The 14,829-nt window shown below is 35.0% G+C and overlaps 1 protein-coding gene across 2 annotated transcripts in view; it reads left to right on the top strand.

Moving 5' to 3' along the window:
- The window catches only part of tyw1 (tRNA-yW synthesizing protein 1 homolog (S. cerevisiae)), an 89,653-nt gene that overhangs the window by 16,836 nt on the left and 57,988 nt on the right, over positions 1–14,829 (top strand). For both annotated transcript variants that reach the window (XM_073863049.1, XM_073863048.1), the window contains exons 8-10: positions 961–1,093; positions 13,757–13,809; positions 13,902–14,020. In XM_073863049.1, the coding sequence (XP_073719150.1) occupies positions 961–1,093; positions 13,757–13,809; positions 13,902–14,020 (305 nt within the window). The remainder of the gene's footprint in view (positions 1–960; positions 1,094–13,756; positions 13,810–13,901; positions 14,021–14,829) is intronic.

The raw sequence follows: 14,829 nt of genomic DNA, 5'->3' as shown, positions 1-14,829 counted from the left end.
ATCTAAAATTACTGTTAGTTTCAGTCATTTATAACATGCATTTGAAAAAGCAACACTCGTCAAACATAATCATTATACATATTCTTTATTATCATGAAAATACCTGAAAAAGTTTAAAGAGTGGCAATATAAATATATGCTTAAGTCATTTCCTGGAGCTGCGTTTCATAAGGTGTTTCTCAATGTCAAGTATACTTCCTTAGCAGGACTGGTCCTTACAAGTCACTTCTTTCAGAGGCTAGGCAAGCATTCGAAGAACACATAAATGAAACAGGCTAGCAAGTGCACGTCTTTGCGTCATTATGTCAGTGAAAAGGTGTGCTTTTGGCGCTGTGCGCATAGGATTGTAGGTGATTTTAGAGCGCAAAGAGCACGAGGGCTACACATATGCATCCTTTCATGTATATTGGGATATTTTTCGAACTAAGGGCTCAGTCCTTGGTTTGAAATTCAGAGGATCATTGAGAAACACTTAAATCTCTGTGTGTAATGGTGGTTCTTCTGCGGCCCATATTGAGTTTCTGCACGAGAGAGCCCTCCGGCTTTTGGATGTAGTGGCATTTCACCGTAATTCATTGAAGCATTGCAAGCATTATTGGCCGATTTATCAGTGCATCCCTACAATTAATTTAAACTTTCTTGACTAGTGAGGACGGAGTTGCTATATAAATTAATTGTAATTTTAAATTGATTAAACTTTAAAATGTAAGTGCTACAAGGACTTTTTGTACATCGTTACAGTGTACCGTTTTTCCACTTGCAGATTAAAACCTTGTAAAAATCGTTCAGGTGGATATTTTGTGTGCAACCATCAAATGTCATCATAATTTTGCAGATAGGGTCCACTTATTAGTAAAGCATCTTGTACTATAAATGTTGAATTGAGGAAATGTGTCCAATGAACTATGGTTAAATGGTGTTATATGGTGTATTATTTGAATAAGTCTTATTTTTTTGCAGAGGATGGAGGCAGATGAGGTGAACTCCCAGCGGGTGAAGCTGTCAAAGCAGAATGGAGTGAGGAAGAGCGAGGAAGAGGAAGAGAGCAGAGAAATGATCACTCCAGCCTTGAGAGATTCACTCACTAAACAAGGTACACTGAAGCATTAACCTTCCTGTGTTATTCACTCTCTCAATGAAAGATGTGTGTGATGGGAATAAAAGCTGTAGCAGATATGTGACCCAGTCAGTGAAAGCTGTGATTTGCTGTTTTCTACATACACTCTAAAAAATATTGCTTGGACTCAACTAAAAAAATTAACACAACAGTTTGCATCAATTATTTTGAGTTAAGACAACTACTTCTGAAATTAATTCCGGCCAACAAACTATAATAAGTTGGATGTACTTAAATTTTATGAGATTTAACGCAATTATTAAGTTGTGTTAACTTGTTTTTTTTTTTGCATTTTAAATTTGATTCAATCGTGGACACTGATTTACACAAAACTACTAAAATGATTCGAACTCTTTTTAAATCTACTCTATAGTTTTAGCATTTTTATCAAAATGCCATCTGATTAAAACAGCAAGATAAGCTCGGTGAGTCTTTTCTCAACTTGAGCAAATGCTCTATTCATCAGGACAATGGTAACCTCTTAAAAATCAACAACATAACAGAACATCTTTTAAATACCAAAAGTACAGAACAATAATCATTAAAAGTCTTCTCATGTTTTCATCTTGATTAGAAATGCATAAAATAACACCATATTTCTACATTTACTCTCACTATCAAGTCCCATGCAAAGCATGCTGGGAACCTGAAGTTATCAAGCTAAATGCATTGAGTTACTACAACTTAAATAATGTTTTAAACAAACTAACACAGATAATTAATTTGAAGTTAAACACACTATTAACTTGATGTAACTATCAACATTATCATGTCTGGACCACTCAATAAAAAACGTTTGCAACTTTAAATCTTTCAATAAATCTATTATTTACAATTTTTAACTTGCACCAATGCATTAAATTAAATAGTGCCAACAGATTCCCTGAATTATTTTTTAGAGTGTAGAAACATTGTACATCATGTAAAGAACATAGTGAAAATATAACCTTGATATCTTCAATAATGGGTAATGCCATATGAAAGATTTAAATGAGTGTTAAGGACGCCATGGCTATGACTACCTTTATGATCCTAATCTCAAAATGATATTGAGACTTTATCCTGGATTTTTTATAGACAGGGTTTCATATCTGCAAATATAAAACGATTTTCAAAACTATATTTTTTATAGTTATAGTTAATGTTATCGTTATAATGTGAATGGCCCTTTTAAACCTGACACACGGTTCAATCGGTAGCCAGTGGAGAGAGATGAAGAGCGGCGTTTCCTGATTTGTGAGTGGCAGTTAGGTCGAATGACGAGGTGAGTGTGTGGAAGTCTGCAGCGTAGGGCTTTTCTCCAGGTGGATGTTAAAGTCCCCGAGTACTATGAGAGGGCTGCCGTCCTCAGGGAATGTGGAGAGCCGTTCCTCTGTAAAATTCAGAAGTGCACCTGGAGGGCGGTAAACTACAACAATGTGAAGTTGAGTAGGAGAGGTGATGTTAACAGCATGGCTTTCGAAAGTGTGATTTGTGCATAGTGAAGTGAGTGGAGTGTACTTCCAGCTAGTGTTAATGAGCAGACCTGTGCCTCCACCCCGGCCTGATTGGAGAGGAGAGCGAGAGTAGTTTAAGGAAAAGGCAGCGGGTGCGCCAAGTCCTCTGAACCTAATCCATGTCTCATGTTATTTATTAATATTTTAAGCATGTTCAGTGATATCCAAAACAAATTCATCAATATAGCTTCCTCTTTTCATGCTGTGGGATATTATTTCCTCCACTATGTGAGAATCATAATGTTGTTTAGAAAAATGAAACCGCACACCTCTCCATAAAAGCTACATTTTCAGCTATCGTGTTCAGCACAGACCCAGTTACATGCCAGAATGTATTTTTTTGGGAGTTTGTTCAAATTCCTAACCTCAGGCATGAGGAATAGTCGTTATGGTTGCATTAGAAAGCATCACTGTTAAAAACTAGGCTCTTTGCATTTATAATAAAATTTGTTTTGACGGATTGACAGCTAGCTTATTTGTCAATTGAAGCATATTAGCTGCACAAACACCTCACTGATTACTGTTATGTCCCATTTCCCTGATGATGGACACTCATTTCCTGCTTTCCCAGCTGAGAATAATTGAAAACGTCTGAGATATATATTTTCATCGCACAAAAACCGGATGCCAGGGTCCTGATGGTAATTAGGTCTTCAGTGCTGGCAGACTGTCATCCACGTTACAGTAAACCTCGTTTTCAATTATGATTATTTCTCATACTTTTGACAGTTTTCCTCCTTGTAAGTGTTCCTCGTGTGCGTTATTAATAAATCGGCTGCCGAGCGGTGGTTTTTCTCTTTTAGTGTGGTACAAATTTCACCCCTGTCGCCTTTTTGCGTATGGAGCCTGTGATGGTGTGAGTATGCCTAACGGAGCTTAATGATGTAGCAAAGTCCAATTACTTTTCTCTTGCTGCTGGAGTTCCCTAGAGTTTCCAGCACCACACCTTTTATTAGCTAGCCTGCCTCCAGACCAGCTGCACACTAAAGCTCCTACAAACTGGCTTTCACACTTCCACCAAGGGCACAGTGTGTGCTACCAATCACAGTTTGTAATGGGACAATGTGCTTGGGGCAGTATGCAACACCTTTTGAGCTGTTGTTATTTTATTATGTTTCAGACCAAGAAATTTCCACATGCTCTCAGACTTTTTCTTGAATGGGTGTCATTCTGTTTGACATGAATCACTATATAGTTTCATTTTACGCGAGAAATGAGAAGGAAAATAAAAATTATTTTAATTTTGGTTAGTTCTTTTAACCTAATGTGAACCTGCCTGTGAAACCCCTTGCTAATGTTGCATAATCAAATTTTGAGATTAAGAGTATTAAGAGTCATGACCATAAAAATTACTAAAATATAAAGAGTTTGGTTCCAAAACGCAATAAATCCATTTTGACTAATTTGGGTAAAAATGTGTTTTCTATATCAAGAAAGTGACAAACCACAATTTTCTGTTACAAACTTTTACATAACATCTTTAGGTTATAGTAACATTAAAAATTCAAATCCATAATTTGATTTTCAAAGATTTATTATAAAAACTGATTATTTTTTCTGCAAAATGCAATAAAAGTTTTTTTTCAAAATGCCATAAATCTATTCAATCAATATATAAATGTGGATTCATCTTTGCAATGTTATATTCATTTAGTTGACTAGTGGTATCCACTGATAAAAAAACATTAATGGCTTTAACCAAAACACTTACTTTGTCATATTAAGAACACTGTCATTGCTGCTGTCATCCTTGGGATGTCGTCGCTGAACTTTTTTAAAAATATTCGGGGTCAATGTGTTATAAATTCGGGGTTATAATATTCAGGGTCAATGTGTTAGCATGACAGACCTTGATGCTGTCGGGAGAAACAGCCGACATTTTTCTGTCGTCTGAGTGCCTCACGTAAATTATTAGATTTTGATGGCTTACGTTTCTTCCCCGCCACAGAAAACCACCACAGGTTTAGCAATGCCATCAAGGTATTATTTTGTTTTGTTTGTTTGTTGATCACGAAGTACAAAGTAGATGAGGAAAATTAGGATTCTGTGTGTATTTAAAGCGCTGCCATTATTGTTTACAATGCGTGGAATTATTGCATTCTGCAGAGGAGGAGGACTGGTGTTGGTTGCGGTTTGGAAAAAAGAGAGAAAAGATGACAGAATAATATGGCGGATATCGGATTTTGCGAAAAATGAAGAATGAAATTTTTAATACTGACCTGCTACAATACTGATTTTTTTTTTTAAATGGCGTTTATCGTGTTTTGGAACCAAACTCTTCAAATGTCATTTGTGTTAATTGTTGTAAAATGATACATTTAAAACTAAGCATTTGATATACAGTTCTTAAACTTTTATCTATGATGTGAAAAAAAATAATTATTTTATTGACACAACGCTTTATTATTCTGCATAAAAATACCTGAACTTTGCTTGCCAAAACATTAACATTGATCGTCTCTGTGTTTACTTATTCACAGAAACACATGATGATTCTTATATAATTCATTTTAGGAACATCTTTTCTATCATTAGAAAGTGAAAACACACCACAGTATTTAATTGCATGAGCGACAATTAGGTCAGTGCCAGGGAATATTTTTCGTGTCATCTTCATAATTCCAGGAACAGCTTATCTGTTTTGTATCTCAACTTCTGACAAGATAACCACCCTATTTTAAATACATTTTTAAAGCTGCTATGTGTAAAAAACTGTTTTTGGATGGTGGTCTTTATTTTATATTAAGGCTGTCAGAATTAACGCATTAATAACGCGTAATAAAACTCATTTTATACATGTGCGATTAACACAACACGCAATTTCTGTTTCACCCCAGTTGGATACATTTAGAAGCAGCACTGTCTAAATGAGTCGGAGGTTTTCATAAAAATCAGAACATTAAGCTCTCGTCTAGCGAATCCAATGCTTTTAATTTTCGTTGAACATCTAAAATGATGCATATTTGTAAGTTTTTTGAGAGGTGTATTGACCGTCCTAAAGGACTTGCTTGATTTTAAAAGAGTTATTAAGAGAGAGAAAGTTGGGGACCTGATTAATGTTAAAGAGTTATTAAAAGAGACAATAAAGGTCTTGGTTGATTTTAAAAGAGTTATTAAGAGAGAGAAAGTTGGGGACCTGATTAATGTTAAAGAGTTATTAAGAGAGACAAGACTCAAAAGTGATGATCTTCACGCTGATTTCTGAAGCACGTGCACACAAACGGGTTAGTGCGTGACCTCGATATATGCACTCATGAACAGAATTACAGTTTAAAAAAAAATATTTTGACAAGAATTCACACAGATATATGTTATATCTGAAGTGAATGTTTGGTTAACTGTTGAGGAAAAAATATCTGATGTGTAACATTATATTAGATCCTTGCATTACAGTAGATCTTAAAGCTGTCTGTCTCAATGTCAATCAAACAATAAAATAAAGAAAGTTTAACATGTATAGATATTGTTTTTGACTTTGTGTGTGCCAAATCTATTAGTTTTACAAGTGATTTTAAGGTATGGATGTGGTAATTTTTGTGGTAATTTTGGATTTTTCTCAAAATTAACTTTGCTGACTCTTTCAACTTCAAACAGGTGTAGCTTTGTAATGTTTTGTCAAATTCCAACAAATCATGCATTGTTTTGAAGTTTTCTAATAGAGAATGTCAAAATATAAATGACTCATTTTTGAAAATGTGCTCATTCCGACTCAATTTGCCTGCACAGCTCACAAATGATGAAGCAGCAAACAGAAATAGAGAAAGAAAAGGGTCTTCTGAAAGGAAAATTCACAAACACAACAATGGCTGATGGTTCTGTTGAAAATGTTAACAGGCTGGTGTAAACCTACATTTGCATAAACCATCTATATTTGTCCACAACCATGTAAGATTAGGGTATTAAAAACTTGAAGTGTTACATTAAGGTAAATTTAGAATAGATAAAAATGCGCGATTAATCGCGAGTTGACTCATGACAGTCGTGCGATTGATCTAGATTAGATGTTTTAAACTTTTGACAGCCCTACTTTAAATAGAATGATATACTGAGAAGCTGTGAATTGCACACGTGCAAACAGATGCGTGTAATTTAGCAGTGCTAGCCCGCAGTGTATGTTACGTTATATAACACTCATTTCCTTGAAAAGCTGACTGTAATGTCCCCTCGCTCTCCATTATTTTTGCTCTTTTACTGATAAACCAGAATTACCCTTGAGCATTAACAGTGGTGATTTAAAGCTGAATGATGAAGAGAGCAGAGGGACCCTGAGATGACTTCAAATTCCTTAAAATCAGAAACATACAGTATAGAGCAGAAGAAAGGGACAAAAAGTGTTTAATCAGATTGAGGCTAATAGAGTAAGGTGTTTAATGTCTACTACTTTACATTCAAAACATAAATAAATAGGTATGAAATGAATGATTCCAAGTATGTTTCTTTATTTGTCACCAGTTGATATTTATTTAATTTAAAACGATCCGCATATTGGATATCGCATAAAAAGTCAGATAAAACAAACAAATTGTTAATTGACTCTGTAAAAGCATTAAGATGTATAATGTCAACATTTTTCTCTGGGTAAAATAAATACTTGGTAAAACAAAATCAAATACGTGCAAAATATAGTTTAATTTGGCCCATTGAATGTTAAATTGATTTTAGTTTAGGTTTACTAAAAATGTGAAATGATGATTTTGTGACCTAAAAAGAAATCGTTTGTGAAGTGCTGCAGTGTGTGCGCACGCTATTCAGAGAGAAGTGCCCAAATAAGGACTTCCACTTTTTACGACATCATACAGGGCCATACTCAGGAAAAAAAACTTTCTGAAACGTATACGAACACTGGCAGAGTGTTTTTAGCACAGAAATACTTCATCATATGCTTCACTAGTTTTTTAAAACTTTACCCATGTTTAGCATGAGAATCAAACCCTTTAACTGTGTAAATAACAATAGTTCATGTAAGTGAGCAAGGGGTAAATAATCCAAATATTGTTGTTTGTTTAAAATTAGTATCAGCCTAAAAATGTCCCGAAAACTAAAATCTTCACTTGCATCCAAACACCAATTTGATTCCTAGTTTAAAACTTAAGAAAAAATGACCAGAAACAAATCTCACCTTCTTTACAATCCATTGCAAACATTTAGGCCTGTGCCATTCTCGTATGGATCACCCACATTTTTAATTTAAAGTACAAATGCAATTTTATGTTGTCTTGAAACATTTTTACTCCGTCTAATCTGGACACTTTAGAGTTAGCTCCTTTTCAGAAGAAATATCTGTATCTCGCTTAAGTCTCACTTTTTTTCGATGCTTCTCAGTTTTTGTAAAGGTCTACGTATATACATCACCAACAAAAGCTCTGCTCTCGATCCACGAGGGTGCAGCATGTAGCGGGAATCAGTCAATATCAACTTTAAGCCGAACTGCTCTCTGATCCCTAGCTTTATTCAATCATATGCTGTTCTTCTGAAGAAGATGAGCGCGTGCTATCCCCTTTCTTTAGCCACCGCGGGCTATATGTACACCTAAAAGATAGGAGCATGTGTTTGATTAGGAGGAACACAGGAAGTAGAGTCTGGATAGGTTCATTAGTATTGAGCTCTGTCTCCTATCATCACTTACACACTTTCATGGAGAGAGAGAGAGAGAGAGAGAGAGAGAGAGAGAGAGAAATAGGGTCCTTAAAGCGATAGTATATCCAAACTTAAAATCTGTGTAAAGTCAATTCTGATAATTTTTTCTAAACACATTATAAATGGTAGAAATGTATTGCTGAAACACGTTACAAAGACCGTGAACTATGTAGTACTGAATTTTGGAGTTACAGCGTTAAAAGGTTTTTCCATATTTCTGTGTTTATTTGAACGGGGATTAAAGGATGCACTGGAGCACAGAGCATGGCCCTGACCCTAACACAATCCAGAGCTTCAAATCAGGTTGTAACAGTATTTGAAAGTTGAGAGAGATTTGGCTGGGTGGTTAATTATGTAGGGCGAAAAATGAATTGTGTATATGTAAGGAATAATTGACGATGGGCCATTGAATTATAAGAAAATAATGCACACCAAGGTGGTAATGCGGCACGACGCGAAGCGGAGTTACACCGCAGGTGTGCATTATGCCGTTACACCGCAGGTGTGCATTATTTTCAAATAATTCAAAGGACCGGAGTCAATTATTCCGCTTATACCACGGTTACCACAAACATTGCTCTGGTGCCTATTTTTAAGACGTTTGAAAAGATAGGTGTGCGGTTTACAGAAAAATAATCAACACCCATAGAACATTTCTCAGCCAATCAGAATGCAGCATTCAACAGACCCGTGGTATAAAAGTAAATAAATGAATAAATAACTAATTGCAGAAATACAGAAAAAGTAAATAAATAAATAAAAACAGAAATAAATAAGTAATTAATTAAATTAATACATAAATAAATGTAGAAATACATAAATAAATAAATAAATACATAAATGCAGAAATAAATAAGTAATTTATTAAATGCAGACATAAATAAATAAATATATTGTTTTGTCAAAAGTATACATTTTTTATCTTTATTATTTTTGCACCACTACATTTATTTCTGTATTTCTACATTAATTTAATTTATTTTTGCATTTAATTAATTACTTATTTATTTCTGCATTTATGTATATTTATGTATGTATATTTTTGTAATTATTTATTCATTTATGTATGTATTTGTTTATTTAATATTTCTTCCTCCATAGTTAATATCACATTTTTGTGGTGTGACAATCTGAGAACACATTTAATATCAGACTTTACATGGATATCATTTTGTATTCGGGATTGTTTTCTTCTAGTACACATGAAAAGATGATTTTATTTCAGTGCAAGAAATGTTCGTTTGTAATGCAAAGTGCAACTACATAAGTCTTCCGACACATGTGCTATAAGTCTTATGATAGCTTGGATTGTAAGAAAAAGCACAAAATGATTAAGCTACTAAATGATCTTTGAAACTGTATTGATTGCAAGAATAGCATGTCTGTCATGTTTCGCAAGCAAATGTTATGTCTACAGCATTGGCATTTGGCACCAGAGTTAACTACAGAGGGAGATTTTAAAGACTATGAAGACTTGTATGCTTTAATATTTTATATTTGTCTTCAACTACTAAAATTCATTGATAGAAAAACATGAAAGCTCCCATAACACATGCTGTTTCTGCATATTTGATGTTAATCTGGAGTACCTATAGAGTAGTATTACAACCTTCATATATCAGAGTCTTTAGTTTAATCAGATTAAACTATCGATTCTTTCTGATAACGTACAAAAAAATTCTGGAGGAGTTACGAGCTGCGGGAGGAGTGAGTCGTGAATTGTGCAACATAAGACACTGGATAACTTATGATTCATCTCATGTTCGTGTTGTTTATATAATATGCACTTATGTGCCTATTTCCAACATAACACAGAAGTCTTACTTACCGCATGCAACTCATGACCCGGTTGAGACTTTTCAGTGAAATCCAGTGTTAAACAAACACTCGCTCAAAACTCAGCTGCTACCCCAGATAAACAAACTATATCTATTGTTTCCATAAGGCTGGCTTTCTTCTCCTTACATCCAAAAACACACTTCTTCTTTCGTGCCATTATTGGGTCTTGATATAAAACAAAGCTGTCGTGTGAAGTGATGCCTATAACTTCGTGTCCTCGGTTCTCACTCTCCCGCTGATTGGCGTGTGACGTGTGATTTGACAGAGTGCCCATAAAAAGAAGTCATGCATTTGGCTTACCCCTACAACGTCATCTGGACCTGTATTCGAAATAAACTTACCGAAACTTGTAAGAACCCTGGCATTCGGAACAGAAATACTCTGTAACTGGTAGTCAGAATGCATGAAATACTGTTGAACCCCCCTTTAAATATTTTCATTACTTCAAAAACCCATAAAATGTAATACTCATTTTAACATATGGTGGCTGCCATTATGTTTCACGTTTTGAAATTGATGACGTGTAATGTTGTGAAATATTGCTACAGTTTACTATAGTAAATACTGTCTTCTATAGTTTTTCATGTATGATTTTTTTATTTCCCACTCACACATTCTTACCTCTCAGATTGCCTTTATTTTGATCTTCTTTCATTAGTTTATTATTTGTATCATTCTTTATTTATGTTACTCTCTGTGAAAGGGCTGAACAGAAGATCTGATGCTGTATTTTTAATGAAATGCGAACCAAATACTAGAGATCGACCGATACTCATTTTTTTAAACCGATGCCAATAACAAATATTTGGATGCTTATGTGCCCGATAACCGATATGCTGAACCGATTTTTATTTACTGTTATACTTCTGTTTTTGACATAATAATTACTACAACACTACTGAACTGAACAAACCCTTATAATAATCATCATCATCACAATCACTCCCTCTTTGCATACAAAGTAATAAATAGAGGGGTCTGAAAGAGTGAAGAATAATATTAATTTAATGAATAATGTAGAAACTATATTCCTAATACATGGACCATTCCAAACACCCCTATCATTTCGTCAGAAATGGACTGATCCAAAGGACGCGCTGCGGTTGGCAGCGGGAGAGAGAGAAAAGTATAGCGGAGTTGGCTGCTTGTTATACATAGTTTATAGAGTAAAACAGGTGGATTAAGTGCCTTTTTTGGAATAATATGGTTGTTTTGACCAGCAACATGTAGCCTTCAGCAGTAAAACAAGTAGTTAGCAAAGAGGTTTTACAAATAATATCACTGACTGGAATACTACATTCAGTAAAGTAACAAACAAAACGGCTTATATATCACTGAATTTCTTAACTGGTAATGTTATTTGATGTCAGAATAATTAATATTTTGTTGTTATAGCTAATGAAATGGCTGTTGACAGCGCTGTTATCTATGCATTTACTCACGCATTAACTGTATCAAACTGTGACCGCTTGCGGAGGTAATAAATAATTAATTCATATCCACAGACATTTATATAGATATTTTAGCAAAATAATGTTTATCTGGTAAATTTTAATATAACTTAGGGTAAATCTTGTTAAAAGCTTCAGCCTTCAACCCCGGTAAGTGAACAGCACGTGATTTTGTGAGTTCGTCTCTATTCTTGGACAAACTGCATACATTGCTTTTAATATATCAACTTATTTAACATAACATACATTAATGCACAAATAAGATGTGTTATAAATGCCTCAGATGCAAAGTAAGTATACTCAAAGTCCTTTTAATGAAGTCGCGTCACTCCGCCGTCATATTTGCTGTGCACGCTGCTGCTGCTGTGAGCTCCTCTCCTCAGATGCGTCCAGCGCGCAATTCTCAATTCTCTCGTTTATCGGTCAATCCGATATTACAAAACCGATATCCGATCATCGGAAAATGCTCAAATATCGGGGAAAATATCAGAAAACAGATATATCGGTCGGTCTCTACCAAATACCTCCACCTGCTCTCTACTGATTGTTTATAATGTTTACCTCGCTGTTGTGTTAATAGAATGTTTTTTTGCAACCATTTGACCTCATGTATAGTGATGAAAAACAAAATGGCAGCCTCCGATTAAAAAAAGATTATTAAGTTTATTTAAACTGTCATTTGTACTGTTTTTATTTTCACATTCATATTGCCAATCCCAGTGTTAAACCCTACATGTGTTTATAACCGGGTTGTCTTTTAAAAGGTATAGTCTACTTTTATGGACCTTTTTGTTATACCTTTATGACATTGGGAACACATGAGAGTGAGGACAGAATTTGTGTTTTTTTTCTCTATAAGATTTAAAATTCAATATAGGCCTATGTCAGGTGGCACTGTGGATTTTTATTTTTAGGCTCTGATATCCATTTGTTCTCTAACATGAAGTTTTGTTAAGATTGGAACCCTTACCGCATTTTCAAGCCCGGAATGACGTCTTTATTTTCCACTGCTTTATTAAGACTGTTTCAAGAGTAATGGTTGCCCTAGTGATGGCCCTTACGTGTGGATTGAGGCCAAATTGAGTCGCATTCCCCAGGGTGCACGGCACAGTTGTGGGTAATTGGATCTGTGGACCTTAAAAACGGGCGGACTTTAAATGCTTAGCGGAAAATACTCCTGTTCGTAAACCTAAGCACGTGTTAACCCTGACAGGATGAATTATGCAGCTTTATTATCAAAATTTCCCCATTTCTCAGGCAAGATGATGATGGTGATCCTGAAAACAGAGGCACAATTTCTGTTTACAATATTGCGGTTTAAATTGTGACACTTATTATTGAAAGTTGTTTATATAGTTGGCTACACTGTTTGAAAAAATGGTCAAAATATGTATCCCAGCTTTTAATGGGGAAGCACCCTTTTAAAAGGTCCTAATAAATACCATTAGGTTCAGATATGTATGGTACCGATATGTGCATTTGAGATACTAATATGAACTCTTTAGGTACAAAAGTGTAAGTTTTGAAAATGTACAGCCCCAGTGACTGCTAGGTTACTGTATATATTTTGACCTTTTTTCTGACATTGTGGGGTGGACTGGACTTTGCATAATTTTCACACAAAGCGTACTATAATAGCTAATACTTAATCAAATTCAGTAATCATTTTTCTTTTTCAATTTACATTTTGTAGGTTTGAAATGAGGGTTTGATAAGGGTTTAATTGGACTTTGATGCGCGTTTCGCTCGAGTCAGACGTTTTCATAAAGACGTCCACTAGATGATATCAAATTCATCATTCAGGCAGCTTGTGCAAAACAATGAATCATTATTCTTTTGTCTAATGAGCTAATTTTCATATCAGTGTAACACAGAATAATTACTTTTCTTGAAAGTAGGCCAACCATATTAGTGAAATTACCCACCTCATAAACCCTAAACATATTGGTGGCTAATCCAGTAGCAGCTGGCATTTTTAATACAGACTAGCGTTCAACAAGTTCGCCTGGATTTGATTCCAGCTTGTCTCGCAAGCCAGTTTAAATGAATTTGTCTACAGAAACCCAGAGGCAGGGTAAAACCAATGTTAGGTTGTGTTTGATGACAAGTGATATAGCTGTATAAGTGTAATCTCTCAAAATTATCTACAGCAGTTTCTATATAACCACTTTGTGTCAATCTTACGTAAACACTTGTTTTTTATTTCTTGTCTGTAGGTTATAAACTAATAGGCAGTCACTCAGGGGTGAAACTGTGTCGTTGGACAAAGGTGGGTTTTTCTCTCCAATTGATTTTGTTGTCAGCGCTGTTTAGTAACTAAAGCTCTGAAAATATAATATGAATGTTGCCTTCCTTTATTAGTCAATGCTGAGAGGCAGAGGAGGCTGCTATAAGCACACCTTTTATGGGATTGAATCACACCGTTGTATGGAGACCACACCGAGTCTGGCGTGTGCCAACAAATGTGTTTTTTGCTGGAGGTAAGAACAAGTTTTTCTATTAATTAAAAATGAATTTAATATAATGCTCCTGGTAAAGGTACTTTATGATGTTTACTAAGACGAGCATTGCTGTTGTTACTCAAGGCATTCAAAGGATGCCATGATTTGCTCACCCTCAAGCCATCCGAGATACATATGACCATCTTCTTTCAGACAAACACAAAGTTATATTAGACAGTCTTTCCAGAGAAACGCTGAGTTTTTTTGTCATGTTTTCTTAAAAAATGCGATGGAATATGTGGGATATTTATGCAATTTAATGCAATGAAATTGCAGGAACTTGCAAAAACTGTTTGCAGCTTTTGCAGCTTTTCATTGATGTTCACGTCGCGTAATTACGTCACTTTATTACGTTATCATGGCAACAGGGGACGTGGCTGCACTGTGTGAAGTAAATGCAACATTTTTTAACTTTCTGCTAAGATATATGTGACTTTTTGCTACAAAATGAATTATGAAATTATACAAGCCCTGGATATTTTGTGCGCGGAAATCTGCAATTTATGCGGCGAAAGTGCAGCGTATTTTTTATAAAAATGCAAACTTTGACTGATTATGCATTGAATCATTTTATCGCATAATCGCGTTTTTTTGGAGGAAATGATTAGAAAATGTCCTGGCTCATTCAAGCTTTAAGATGGTAGTAAACAGAGATTTTGAAGCCCTCCAGAGGTCATTTTGAGGATAATCATTGCGATTTTGTAAGAAAATTATCATTATTTAAAACTTTATAAACTATAATAACGAAGGACACATTTGGAGGCCACATCTGAATAGGGATGGGACGG

This window comes from Misgurnus anguillicaudatus, chromosome 24 (genome assembly GCF_027580225.2).
Source record: "Misgurnus anguillicaudatus chromosome 24, ASM2758022v2, whole genome shotgun sequence".
NCBI classification, from domain to species: domain Eukaryota; kingdom Metazoa; phylum Chordata; class Actinopteri; order Cypriniformes; family Cobitidae; genus Misgurnus; species Misgurnus anguillicaudatus.
The sequence above is the reverse complement of the archived record's forward strand: the minus strand, read 5'-3'. Positions and strand labels throughout refer to the sequence as shown.